We start from the raw sequence: 13,719 nt of genomic DNA on the forward strand, positions 1-13,719 counted from the left end.
TCATACACAAGCTCTGTTAAACTAAACTTAACAAACGTGTTGACTGCCTTAAAACCTTCGACCTCAATTTATCTCAAGACTAACGACAGCTGTTTTTGACGGCTAAAGCTAAGCTAAGCTAGCTAGCTAAAAATAGAATACAAATTACCCACAGTGCTTTGCGCCTAACCGTAGTCTTCAGCTGCTGCAAAGCTCAAGCGGTCCTAGAGCTAAAACAAAGTCCAATCTGACTTTATTTAAACATGGTTGTAAATGTAAGTCGTTAAACTTTTTTTTTTTTATAGTATGACTGTTGCTATAGCTCACCTATAACTAACATTAATGCTGTAGTTTATAAGTAGTTATTTAAATTGTGTTATGTAGTTTGGTAAGAAGTTTGCTAAACTCTTCTAGCTAACGTCAGTTCATTAAAACCTTGTATATAGCTAATATTACACCGCGTGCGTTAAGTAGTGATTAGTTTCTTATATCATTTAACAATTTAATACCTGTTCGTATTATATCAGTGTTCTTGTTAACTTCCTGCCCGTATCTGAGAAACTGTATTTTTGTTTTCGTCTGCACCTATGAATGTATTCACAGCGAGTTTAGAGCTCTTCTTCTTCTTGAGGAACTAGTGTGAATGTCTTCGAGATGATGATGATCATCATGGTTTCATACGCATAACTCAAGGTTCTCATGAGGATGTCGTCAGAATATCTCTGACCACCAAATGGATGCGTTTTTGGGATCTCTTCGTGCTCATGATGTCAGGTATCTAACAGATATGTAAGACCCTTAAATCCAAGCTGTTTTGTGAATCACCCTCGTACTTCAGTCAGTTGATCGTATGTGTGATTTGATGATTTCATGTTATCCTCAGCTCTGTCCTGACATCCTGTGAGCCTGAACTCCAGGAGCTCATGAAGCAGATCGACATCATGGTGAATCACAAGCGCAGCGAGTGGGAGACAGAGGTACGAGCCTTGGAGCTGCGATTGCGTAATGGTCAGGACGAGCTCCAGTCAGCTAAAGATCTGCTGGACAAGAGGAACTTGGAGGTGCTGAATGAGTTACCAAACCCAACATATAGTGGCTCGCTAATGCAGCTATAAGAGGAACATACTGATTAAAGGAAAAATCCACCCTTAATGGTTTGCATATCTATAGCTGTAATTAAGAGCTTGTCTTTAATGGCACCCAATACTTATTTTTTTATGAAATTATGAGTTGACTTTTTTTTTTTGTTTAAACTCCTTTCGTTGACATGTTGGTCTACTTTCACTTTTTTCACAATGCCATTCAACTGTCTGATGATGATTGTGGTGTTGGTGCCGGTGGGATTTACCTCCTCGCTTTATCTCTCACCTCTTCTTCTGCACACTTTGTTCAGAGAGCTCAGGGTCCAAAACTTGAAATTTCACACTAAAACCACCATCTGCATCGTCTCGTAGATGAGTCAAGCTTCTGCAGTAACTCTGTGCAACTGTGTCATTTTGCGTTTGCAATTGCAGTTCTTACCTTGCGTTTAAGAACTGTGAATCAAACATTTGCTGTCTGAGATTGTCTATTTTTTTTTTTTTTCTGTTGAACACCATTATGATTGCATTAGCAATGTCCCCCTGTGATGTCAGTGCGGGAGTAAGGCTGGGTGATATGACGAAAATATGTTATCACGATATTTGAGGACATTTCTACGATACACGATATATATCACAATATATAATTTAGCTAACAGACTGTCCGCAAAACAAAAAAAAAAGGTTAAACTCTGATGACAATGCCTAGAAAGTTCAAGAATATTAAGTTCTTTAAAAAATTAAAAATTACATAAAATCATCGGCATTTATGCATTACCATTTAATGTTGAATTATTAAAATACATCAACATACCAAAAATAACTCCGAAAAGTGTATTGCAAAATCGTTGATCACCGTATCTATATTATATCTATTTATCACTCAGCCCTACGTTGTAGACAAACAATAATGAAAATACAGCAACAACCAACAAATACCAGAGTGACAAAAGTACCAGTACCCAAGTAACAAAACACATAACAAATATTTCAATATAAAGATATTTGATGTGTTTTAGGGTGGAGTTTTCCTTTAAATTATATACAGGACTCGGAGTGTTTAAAAGAGAGTAAGTAGTGACTGGCTAATTTATTTCCTGTAGATATATTGCAATTTTTTACTCTGGTGTGCAATGTTGCACTGAATAACCCCTGTAGAAATTTGGCTTTGGGGTTTACTATACTCCTAAACCTTGGTCTGTCAGACTGTGTCCTGGCCTGATGCTCTGCCTTTACCCCGGCAGATGCTCAGAATGAGAGAGGCTGTTGTCTCGTTGCTGCAGCTTCAGGACTCTGGCTTCCAGCAGTTAAGTCTGGTAGTGGAGAAGGGGTTCATGCAGGTGAATCTCCACAGCACGTGGCTGCCTGACAGGAAAAGCTCTTACCTGCATGGCCAGCAGGATTTAGTTCCTAATTCCTCTCACCATGTCTGTGCTTATGATAACCGTGTGATGGGAACATCAGTTAAAAAAAAAAACTATCAAGCTCTCGAGGTTAGAACTTCTACTGGAACCTGAATATTCACCTGCCTTAGTTCAAACATCAGTAATGCCACTAATCTGCAAAATAACCCGAAGTGAGGTTGTGTGTCATCAGCATTGAAATCTGTTCGTATTGATTGTTGTCTTATTGTTTATTTATTGTGCGGGGTCATTCTTATTTCCTTGTAGGCATTAATAAATAAATTTTGTTGAGTATTGGGATGCCACATACACAAGCATGATATAATGCAGGCTTCAGTCATTAGTAGTGGAGTCTAATGATTATATTATTATAATGGATATTAACAGCATTGCGTGAGTACGTGGAATTAATAATTCAAGACATAAAGCTCATACCACATTTATAAAGGTTATGTTGAAGCTAACATGCTTGTTTCATAGGGTAATTCTTTCTGTAATCATACCTTATTCCCTTGCTTTACGATGCCCTTCAACCACACTTCAGGTCCAAGTGCTTGGGAAGCAGCTCGATGAGATGCAGGCTGGGAAACAGGAACTGGTCACAAAGTATGAAGGGCAGCTGCAGCATTTGAAAGAAGAGGTAAGCCATTTCAAGATCACATCCCTCAATGAATGTTAAACTGAGGCTAGCTGTTGAGACTCAGCATCTACATAGACTTACTGGCCACTTTAATAGGAACACCTGTACACCTACTCATTTATATAGTTATTCAATTGCTCAATACATAAAACTATGAAGATACAGATGAAGAGCTTCAGATAATGTTCATATCAAGCATCAGAATGGGATGTAATGGGATCTCACCAGTCTTGAGGTCTTCTGCTTGTTTTAGCCCGCCTGCCTTGAGTTTCAACGTGCTGTGCAGTCTGAGATGCTTTTCTCCTCCCCACGGTTATAAAGAGTGGTTATTTGAGATACTGCGTCTTCCTCGTCAGCTCGAACCAGACCTCTCTCATTAACAAGGCATTTCTGTCCAAAGAACTGCTGCAGTGGATGTTTTTTGTTTTTCACAGCATTTTGTGTAAACACTAGAACAAATTCTCTCACTGGGCCTATGATTCCAGTGTTCACTGCAGACTTTATTGTAAAATTTTGATGGTCTGATTGATATGGAAAGGGTTTTAGGTTTTAGACCTTTTAAAGGTGGATTTTTAACAGATACCGACAACTAAGTTGGGCAGTACCTGCCCATTACCAATTAATCAACTGATAGTTTTTAAAATTGATACTGAATGAAACCATAACTCTCAAAGTAAAATATTGCTGAACTTTATTACACAAATAAACTGTACCATGAAAATGAACTGTACTTTTTTAAAATGAAATAAATATGAATGTATATTAATTATTAATAAATATTAAATAGATGTACATCCAAACTGAACCCAAAAGTAGCACTCCAAATAGCAAATAAAAATAGAGACATCCAAAATGAATCAAAAAACACTTTAAATAACAACAAAATTGGTCCGTCATAGTTTTTATTTCACCTCTAGAGTTCACTCTCGTACTTTATAATGACCGAGGACCCTTCTCAGCCGCTCCTGCTGTGGACGCAACCAGGAAAAACGATTGGGAAAAACCAATCAATCAGTCGGCCTCTAGTAAGCACACTGGAGATTTGAATTGCTCAGTGAACTAGCTCATGAATTCGATTTGTCCAGCCCGGCTAGATCATACTTTGTCCGTACTGATTTGAAGTGTGTCCAAAAACAGCATCCAAACACCTGCCACGAATGTGTGTTTACAGCATTTATACTCCTCGTAGCTGCATATTTGTGCAAGTGCTATACTTTGCTGAGACAGAATAAGGCATAGTCTGCAATATAAATCTACAACATAAGTATACGTCTGCAGTATATGCAGTACAACTCCTCAATTCAGATCAAGTTGGAGATGTGTTTATTACTTGAGCAAAAGAAACAAAACAGGAATTGTGTCTGTTAGGCCGTTACAAACGTTACAAACACTTGTTCAACACTTCTTTTAGTTGTCCAAGTTGAAGCGCAGCTATGAGAAACTTCAGCGCAAACAGCTAAAGGAGGTGCGAGAGGGAGCTCGAAGCCGAGAGGAGGACAAGAGTGAGGTTTTGCATCTGAACAGCAAGCTGGAGGTACTTCATTGATCATTCCTTTACTTTAATTAGGGGATGCAATCAGCATTGTCCAGTCTTTGCAATGATAGTGTGCTTTTCATTCATCACCTCGGGCTGGAATATACACATGTTCCCTTTTGGTATCTTATGTTATCATTTTAACAATTATAGATTGATGACTGATGAACTGTAAACTTAAGCTATTTGAAATGCATTTGTAATTTAAATTCCACCAAGATACTGTATATGGCCAAAAGTGTGCAGACACCTGACCAATCACACTCCTATGTACTTGTTGAACATCCCATTCCAGATTTACTCCCCTTTTGCTGTTATAATAACCTCCACTGTTCTGGGAAGGCTTTCCACTAGATTTTGGAATGTGCCCATGGGTACAACAACAAAACAGGAAATGTGGCCAAAGCTCTCACTTAAGTTATTATAATCAGAAAGTGAAGGTCATTATTCATTTATCACCAGTAACCACTTTATCCATGTCAGTATCACATTGGCTCCGCAGTCTATTCTGGGAACATTGGGTGTGAGGTGTAACACACCCTGAATGGAGATCCCGATACATATTTCAGATTAGACTATGTGAGACTCTTTTATTTGATTATATAAGAGCACATGCCAGTCATCTCTTTAGTAACAGTTTAGCTAGAAAAAAAAATGTATTCAAAAATGTACCTTTTTCATAAAAAGATTAAGCAGAGCCACTGCTGTGACAGGTCTCATACTTGAGCAGCCTGCACACTGTAATTAATTAATCTAAAAGATTTTTTAAATTAATAACCATGTTTTATGAAGTGCAGCATGACTTTAAAGTATGGTCACACCCGGAAAACCAGGTTGCTTGTGCACAGTAGCTTTATGTCCACGTCCTGTCCCAGATCTTTTTGTTAGATGTTCTGCGTGTGTTTTTGCAGGAGTTCCGTCAGCGCTCAGCGGAGTGGGAGCAGCAGCGGTTGCAGTATCAGAGGCAGGTTGCTTCATTAGAGGCCCAGAGGAAGACCCTGGCAGAGCAGTTCACTCAAATGCGGGTAGAGTTAAAAATGGACAAAGCACTCACCCAGCATATTCGTCTCTGATTTAAGCGCTAATATTTCTGTTTTTAATGGAAGTTCATATTCTTGAGCCAGGCAGTCAGGTGTTAATGACCTTACATGTGGTTAGATATCCAGAGACATGGAGCAATTAATGATCGTCTAAGTTATCAACACGAATAGCATGATAGTGACTGAATCCTGGTTGAGTGTGTGCTTCCTCTCTCCAGTATCAGTGTCATGGTGCGGCACGGCTGCAGGAACAGGGGGAGATGCAGCGCCTGCGGGCACAACTGCAACGGGCGCAAGACTCCCTACATGCACAAGAGCTGGAGCTGGAGAGATTACGGCTGTTGCAGGACGAACTGGGAGACTCTCGCAGAGAACAGCAGGTCAGCTGCCGTGCTGCAGCTCATGCTTCAGGCCAGGTAGAGCCAGACAGAGTCAAGGATTATGCAAGAGATGCACCAATATTGGTATCCATTACTACTTTGATAATAGCACCTGGGTACACCAGTATTCATCACTTTATATTAATATTTATACAAATTCCTATTTTTAGCAGTGTCCATAATAAACAAATCTTCATTCACCACGAGTATGCAGTTTACCAGAGTTTCTGTTAGCCGGTAAATACCGGTTGGTTACCGTTGCAAATTCAAAATGTCCTATAAAATCAAAAACTGTCGGACACAATGTCCAGTAAAAATCTAAACACGACGTAGACATACGTTAGACAAAATATGTTCGCAGTTGTGCGCACTGTCTGATCCTACCCCCCCCCCCCCCCCCCCCCATCTCTCACTCGCGCATTCATAATGGAAGGCACTGAAAGCACGAACACACACATACACACACACACACACACACACACACAAGTAAACTCGGGTTAATCCAACACACACGTTACCTGCCAGTTTGTCCCACCTCCTCTCCATCCATAGCTGATGCTCGACCATGGACCCACCCCAACAATCACATATACTATGCACAGTCCAAAATGTTACAGTGCAAAATAAACACTGAAATGAGATGAATGGATTGTTTTACAGTTTGCCCTGTAAATATTATCGTTCCCGGACACGTTAGCCGGCACCAAAATAATTTGGCGGAAACACTGTTGTGTACATACATTGATCAGCAATAACATTAAAACCACCACCGGCCTATTATCTTGTAGGTCCTCCGTGTGCTTCCAAAACAGCTCTGACCTGTCAAGGCATGGACTCCGCAAGACCTCTGAAGGTGTACTGTGGTATCTGATACCAAGACGTTAACAGCAGATCCTTTAAGTCCTGTAAGTTGAGAGGTGGGGCCTCCATGGTTTGGACTTGTTTGTCCAGCACATCCCACAGATGATTGGATTTAGATCTGGGGAATTTAGAGGACAAGTCAACACCTTAAGCTCGTCATGGTTCTCAAACCATTCCTGAACAGTTTTTGCATTGTGGCAGGGCACATTGTCCTGCTGAAAGAGGATACTGCCATTGGGGAATACCGTTGCCATGAAAGGGTTGTACTTGGTCTGCAATAATGTTTAGGCAGGTAGTATGTGTCTACATGAATGCCAGGACCCAAGGGTTCCCAGCAGAACATTGCCCAGAGCCTAATATATCCCACCCCTTGACAGTTGCTATTCTGATGAGATGGTCAGTGTTATTCCCGTCACCGTTCATTGGTTTTAATGTTCTGACTGATCAGTGTATATAATGAGTAGTAGACCATTTGGGAATTTGTGAAGATAAATAATTACATTTAAATGCAGTAGCAAAACTCATTCGGAAACCATGGTATTGGTGCAGCTTGTGCTAATATGCAGTGATTATTGATGGCTGCTAATGCAGTGTTGGTACGTGAGAATAGTTTTGGTATGATAGAATACCCTGTAGCTAGCTAGCTTGCTTGCTTGCTTCAGTAATACATTGAATGAGCAGTTGGGGAATGAAGAGTGCTTTGTATGGTTCGTCTCCGATTTAGGTTCTGAGTGATGAGCGGGAGGAGCTGAGAGCTACACTGGATGCTCAGGATCAATTTGTGAGGAGCTCAGACCTGCAGCAACAGCAGCTGCGCAACGAGGTGGCTTGCCTTAACCAGGCGCTGCAGGCAAAGGAACATGTCATCAGGTACACAGTATTGGTGTGCTGCTGTTTGGGAGGAACATTTTTTTTTAATTTAAATCTATTGGAAGGGTTTAAAAAATGTATTTATATAATGTCAAAGGCAACACAATGGCAACATATCATAGTTTGGATGAAACCCATGACGGCCAAACAAACAAATACTGAGGATCTTTTCATTACACTCCCCTTTAAGCTTACTGAGGAAAAAACTGTCGTAATAACTAATACATCAATTATAATTGTCCTTTTTATAACTACAGGTCTCTGGAGGAGTGTCTGGCCTCTCGGAGTTCTCCAGGCCTGGCGTCTATCAGACAGGAACTGGAGAACGTCGTCATCAAGCTTCACTGTTCTCAAACCTGTGAGGCACACCTGAAAGCCGAGGTCACCCGACTCAGAGAAAAGCGAGTTTTTGAATTTTTCTAATCAGTAGGGTTCCTTGTGTATGTTGTGCCATTTGAGAGGTGGCTGTATTGCTAGTTCCTGCTTTTTGACAGGCTTGAAAGCATGCGGAGGCAGAAAGCAGAAGCAAGTAAAAGAGAGCAGGAATGGAGAAAACTGGAAGAGGAGCATGGTCACTCTATGACTGAAGTCAAGCGGGTGAATAAAGAACAGTGTGACACTGGATATTTCACATTAGTGCTAATATTTTGTTGTTTTACCATCATGGATATGATTTACTTTTGTACTACTTTGTGTAGCTACGTGAGGAGCTCCAGCAGGCTGAGCAGACTCGTTGTGCTGAGGTAGAGGCCATGAGGAAAGAGGTGTCACAGCTCACGAGTGAACTCCACCAGCGTGACATCACCATTGCCACAATTACAGGCTCCGCCTCCAGTGCAGAGCGCCAGTTGCGGGCTGAGGTAGAGCGGGCAGAGCGGCGAGCAGCAGAACTCAAGGTACAGCCCTTTCAGGCAAAAGAGCTCTGACTAAAGTCATGCAAAAACTGAGACACATTCAATGCCTGTTGCAGATGACGCAGGTACAACTGGAAACTCTAAAGCTAGAGAATCAGCACCTGAATGACCTGCTGGAGAGAGTTGAGTCACGGTCCCCGAAGGTGCATACTACCATCTGAACTCTGAAATCAAAATAATGCTGTTTATCTCATTCCTTCTTATTTTGAACATTTGTCTCTAAGGCTTGTTCATACTCTTCTCGTTTTCTCTCTCTCTCTCTCTCAGAGGACAGATGGGGAACTGGTGAATCTGAGGGACAGCTATGTATCCTCCCTGAACAGCCTGGAGCAAGAGAATCAGCAGCTTAGGCAGGATCTGGCAGAGGTCCGTGCTCGTATGGAGGCTAGCAACCAGACCTGGCAGGACAAGTACGAGAGAGCATTGCTGCAGAGCCACAGCAAGAATGTGCACACCCATGACAGGTACTCAACACAAACCAATGTGCAGCCTTATTAGTAATACTAGTATAACATATTTCTGAACAATGACTGATTTTCATTTTTATTATGTATATATGTCTGTAACATATATTAGTCCAAAAAATGCAATATTAAATCCAGCTTTGAGATGCATTGCGTTTCTTATCATTCAAATATCAACCAAAAGAGGGTAGAACACAGTCCTTATAAGCAAATCTGCCCACTCAGTGGGGCTCATCTGAGCTGGTCATTTCTAGTCTGATTAGACCAGACTCTTGGCTACTCAAATAGGGGAAAAATACCTATAAACTCAAAACAGATAATCAAGCTGTTGTTTTTAAAAACATATTCACTATTTTAAATCACTGTTCAAATCTGACAATGTTTTATATCATTTGTGGTCTTTGGCAGGATGGTTGAAGGATATATATTGGCATTCGTAGAATTGGGAGCTTTCACAAATACTTTTGGTACTTTCAGATACAGAAAGTTTCCCTGTATTATCATCTTTAAATCTAGTTGACAGGTAAAATTTCCTGACCTGCTCCTTTTGGTATAAACAGAAAGCCAGACGAAAGGAACATTAGACATGCCCTAAGTCTGTGTTTACATCAGTGGATCTTTACCAGCTACACCTTTATCAACAAGGTACACAGCGCCATATACAACATGGTGTGCTGTTATAGAAGAATGTTTAATGACGGATAATACGGCACATCCTAAAGTGTTTTACTCCTCTTATACCACCACGAACATTGTTTACTGATTGGAGAATGACATGATTTACTGTTTGTCTCTTAATAGTTAAGTTTGGTACTGTGGAATGTCCACAAAAATGTCCCTCACCAGCCACTCTTTTTCTCCAAGTTAATAAGACCAAAAAAAACCACAGCGTGTCTATAATTCTGTATATTGAAGGCTTTATGACTCCATATCAATGGTGAAGAATTAAAAATAAATAACTAAAATAAATGAATTTCTAAACTTAATGAAGTCATTTTCAGGGCCCTCTGCTGTCTGTAAGGCAAACTGCAAGTACATTGAAAACAATGAGCTGCTTTCCTCCCAACAAACCCTACTTCCTATGTTAAATGGTTAAAAAAAAAAAAATGCAACACAGCCATAAATACCAGACCAAATCCAATAGTCAGATTGCTTCTACTGCAGACAATAATGTTGTGCTTATTGGATATTGCAATTTATAATCTAACCGATTACCCACATATCGGCCTGTAGCCTTGTTCCAGTCCTCTCTTCAGAGTATACTAGTGTCACTTCCTCTAGTTGTTCTATGTTACAGGTGTGAGGAGGAGCTGAAGGCCATGAAGAGTCGCTTGCAGGAGAGCTCCTCGCACTATGAGCTTCAGATCCAGACACTCCTCAAGCGACTGGAAGACCTGTCATCCTCCTCCTACTCCTCCCACCGACCCGATGGCCAATCACAGGAGAGCAGACCTGCCATGTCCCCAACACTCTCCGCTTCCTCTTCCAGATCCTCATCATCCTCAGCAAGTAAAACCCAAAAGATAGTGTCTCTGCTGAGTGCTGCAGCTGAAGATGAAGGAGCACAGGGCTTGGGTCTTGCTGGAGACACACTACCTTTGGTAAATCATAGACAATCATAGACTCTGCTACTGAGCTAAAGGCTTACACATAAACTGTAATGCACATATGACTGAGGAAGATTTGGTCATTCTTTCTCTCTCTTTCTGTGGTGTGTAGGAGCATTGTATAGGTTCTCCAGCAGGCTCTGTCACTTCTCATTTTGTGGAGGAAGAGACACAGCGTTCTCAAGAGCTGCTGCAGCGACTGGACTTCCACATCCATAGCATGAGGCAGGAGAATGCCAAGACTGTTCGCAAGTACCTAGCCAAAGACAGCAGCCCCCGCAACCCACACTGACTCCATGCAGACAGACAGAACACACACACAGACACACACACAAAGTGCCTTTTAAGATTCAGCTAAGGAAGTTTATTTGTATTCGGTGGCATGGAGATGAAAATCATTGTCAGTAACTATGATCACTGCCACAAAAAAAGCCAAATCGATTGGGACCGCATTTTGACTGCTGGCTGTTTGGTAACTTGTGCAGTCACACACACAGCACTGAAGCTTACAATGCCTCTGTAGCTATTGCACTAGTGAATGACCTGGACATGGACCTCCATTATGACCTTTAACCTCTGACCACTGATTTTGTGTCCTCACTGTAGTCTCACCTTTTATTATTTAGAACTTTAGAATGATGGATTTCCATGCCTTCATCCCTTTCTTTGTTCACTTTTTGTCATTTTCTCTCTCACGCGCTCTCTCTGTCATATTTATGTATACGACTGACAAATTTATGTGGAACATTTTTTACGGTTTCTTATTTAGTGAAGAGGCTGTTTGGAGTGAATTAAATGAGTTTGTTTTGACAGTGTGTTTATAGGAGTAGATGTGTTTATGTGAATGATTCATCCTCCATGTCACTGTGTGCTTTTGGGAGAAACAAGGTCTGCACACGAACTATTACATGTGTTCTGAGGGGCCGCATCATCGGGCAGTGCTGTAAAGCAGAGATGTCCAGCTGATAACAAATACACACACTTGCACATGCTGCTGTCTCAGTCACTCTGAGCCACACGGGGTACTGAACAAAGTGCAAAAACAGCAATTCACAATTACTGTAACTGTTCATTGTGCAGCATGTGGGTTACTAGTGGTCCACCATCAATGAAGAAAAGTGCAAAATAAAAGCTTTTATTTATTGAATATGCTCAATATGTTCTCTTTGATTTTCTATAAGAAATCTATTGGACAAATATATTCTCTGAAATGAATCATAATAACTGTTCACCACTGGGTGACCATTGTTAACGGTTACACCATTAGAGGTCAGCTAGTTACTAAATATAAAATATCTGTAGCAGTTAATTCCATTTTGTCCTTGGAAAAAGCGCAAAAGGCAAGATAAAGCACTTTCCCTGAAAATAGGAGAATGTATTAAAAATGTTGCCGGTGGCCAAAACACCTGCCAAAAGTACGAAGTGCAAAGCATTTCTTTCCAAATCTAAAGGCATTTTGGAAACGCTATGGACATTCTGTTGTCAAAGTAAAATACTAAGGTTATTTGTAGACATTTTTCTAACTAATGCACCCTCAACAATGCACATTACATTTTTTTTTTGGGGGGGGTCGCCCTTTTCATGACCTCAGAATCAGTCGAGAGATGTAACATGGTTGGATCAGGCATTAAATGGTGTACTCTATAATATTTATACCTAGAATTGAACATGCATTTGCAGGCCCCACTTTCCTTTGGAAGACTTTTAATACTTGCAGTACAGGCATGTACTGTTGTAAAACTGAAACAAGTCCTTTGGGAAAGTAAACTATGTGACACATTTGTGTATCACATGTCAATAGTGCATGTCACAGACCTCCACCTCTGTTTAATGTCCTTTCTGTCTCTCAACAATTCTGCCAAACTATGTAATCTTAGTCATTTAACTGAGCTTCACCCTAAGAATGAAGTAGCTATGCCAGAGCTGTCTTATTGCCCCAAACAATACCATACATCATGAGACCAGTTTGGATATGTTGATGGCACCCGTGTGGGATTGTGCACGTGCGATGTGGCCAGAAGGGCCATTACTGATGTGATGCACATGGTAAAGAGTGATATTTTATTGAAGCAGTGATGCACGATGGGCATTTTATGAGAAGCTCCTTTAGCGATAATGAGAAGTGAAAGAGGGTAAAATTATCCCAGATATGATGGATCTGATGGATCTGGTTTTTTCCCCCCTTTTTTGTTGCTCTTCAGTCTTCATTTCCTAAGATTACCAAGTGCTGGAAGTATGTTTAGCTAGGCTTTAGTCCAACACTTTTCCGAATGGTATTTGGTAACCCAGGCTACCACAGCCGTGAGGCCCAACAAACAATGTTGAGGAATTTGGCAGCTTAGCCATTGACGCCGTCTCTCAAGCAAAAAGTGAAACATTTTTGATTTGCAGCATTATTTTAAAGACATAATGAGTTGCGCAGATATTTAAGTGACATCGGAATGAAGAGCTGACCAAGAATGGATACTATCAGGATTTAACCTTTAGTGCCGTGGCATTTCAACTGCTTTATTTCAAGGAATGTTTGGAAAATTATTTGTAATAAATACCATCTGTTTTCAAATTCAGACAGATTTATTATAACAAATTTTCTAGGCTCGGTTTCCAGACACACATTCGGGTCAAAATTATGTGGCCTATTCTTTTGGATTGTGACGTTTTAGATGATGTACATTTAAATTTGCCATATATGAAAAATCAGACTTTACCTTTTGAGGACTTTTACTGTTCCCTCAATAGAGGGCGCCAGGATTATGGCCATAACTTCTCAATTTGTGCAGTTGCTTTACCCTAAATCACCAGTTGCTAACACTCTCACTGAGGAATGCAATGTATTTAAATGGGAATATGTATAGATCAAATACTTCGACTGAAGAACTCTTTATTTGCAGTATGTTGTGCAGTTTATAGTGACAAAGATTAGCATGAACCTGCAGCCAGCTGTGTTT

The 13,719-nt window shown here is 40.6% G+C and overlaps 1 protein-coding gene across 6 annotated transcripts; it reads left to right on the plus strand.

Moving 5' to 3' along the window:
• Positions 1–125: 125 nt before the first annotated feature.
• On the plus strand, positions 126–11,918 carry cep63 (centrosomal protein 63). Of its 6 annotated transcripts, none has more exons than XM_017480369.3 (15): positions 126–254; positions 583–768; positions 863–1,040; positions 3,006–3,101; positions 4,513–4,635; positions 5,547–5,660; positions 5,894–6,091; positions 7,641–7,786; positions 8,044–8,187; positions 8,281–8,383; positions 8,485–8,682; positions 8,757–8,843; positions 8,968–9,164; positions 10,462–10,765; positions 10,884–11,918. In XM_017480369.3, the coding sequence occupies exons 2-15, from the start codon at positions 713–715 to the stop codon at positions 11,061–11,063; spliced, it is 2,124 nt and encodes a 707-aa protein (XP_017335858.1). In that variant the 5' UTR covers positions 126–254; positions 583–712; the 3' UTR covers positions 11,064–11,918. The 6 variants fall into 6 exon arrangements, with proteins under 6 accessions (XP_017335858.1, XP_017335860.1, XP_017335861.1 ...); XM_017480371.3 differs by having other exon boundaries at positions 5,894–6,055; XM_017480372.3 differs by having other exon boundaries at positions 863–956.
• The last annotated feature ends 1,801 nt before the right edge of the window (positions 11,919–13,719 follow it).

This window comes from Ictalurus punctatus, chromosome 11, assembly GCF_001660625.3.
Source record: "Ictalurus punctatus breed USDA103 chromosome 11, Coco_2.0, whole genome shotgun sequence".
NCBI lineage: Eukaryota > Metazoa > Chordata > Actinopteri > Siluriformes > Ictaluridae > Ictalurus > Ictalurus punctatus.

What these genes read in the sequence shown, in the direction of transcription:
- cep63 (XM_017480369.3), top strand. Translation starts at nt 713, where the DNA reads ATGGATGCGTTTTTGGGATCTCTTCGTGCTCATGATGTCAGGTATCTA. An exon ending in TGGACAAGAGGAACTTGGAG is followed by an intron (nt 1,041 to 3,005) that starts GTGCTGAATGAG and finishes ACCACACTTCAG; the next exon opens with GTCCAAGTGCTTGGGAAGCA. An exon ending in CAGCTCATGCTTCAGGCCAG is followed by an intron (nt 6,092 to 7,640) that starts GTAGAGCCAGAC and finishes TCTCCGATTTAG; the next exon opens with GTTCTGAGTGATGAGCGGGA.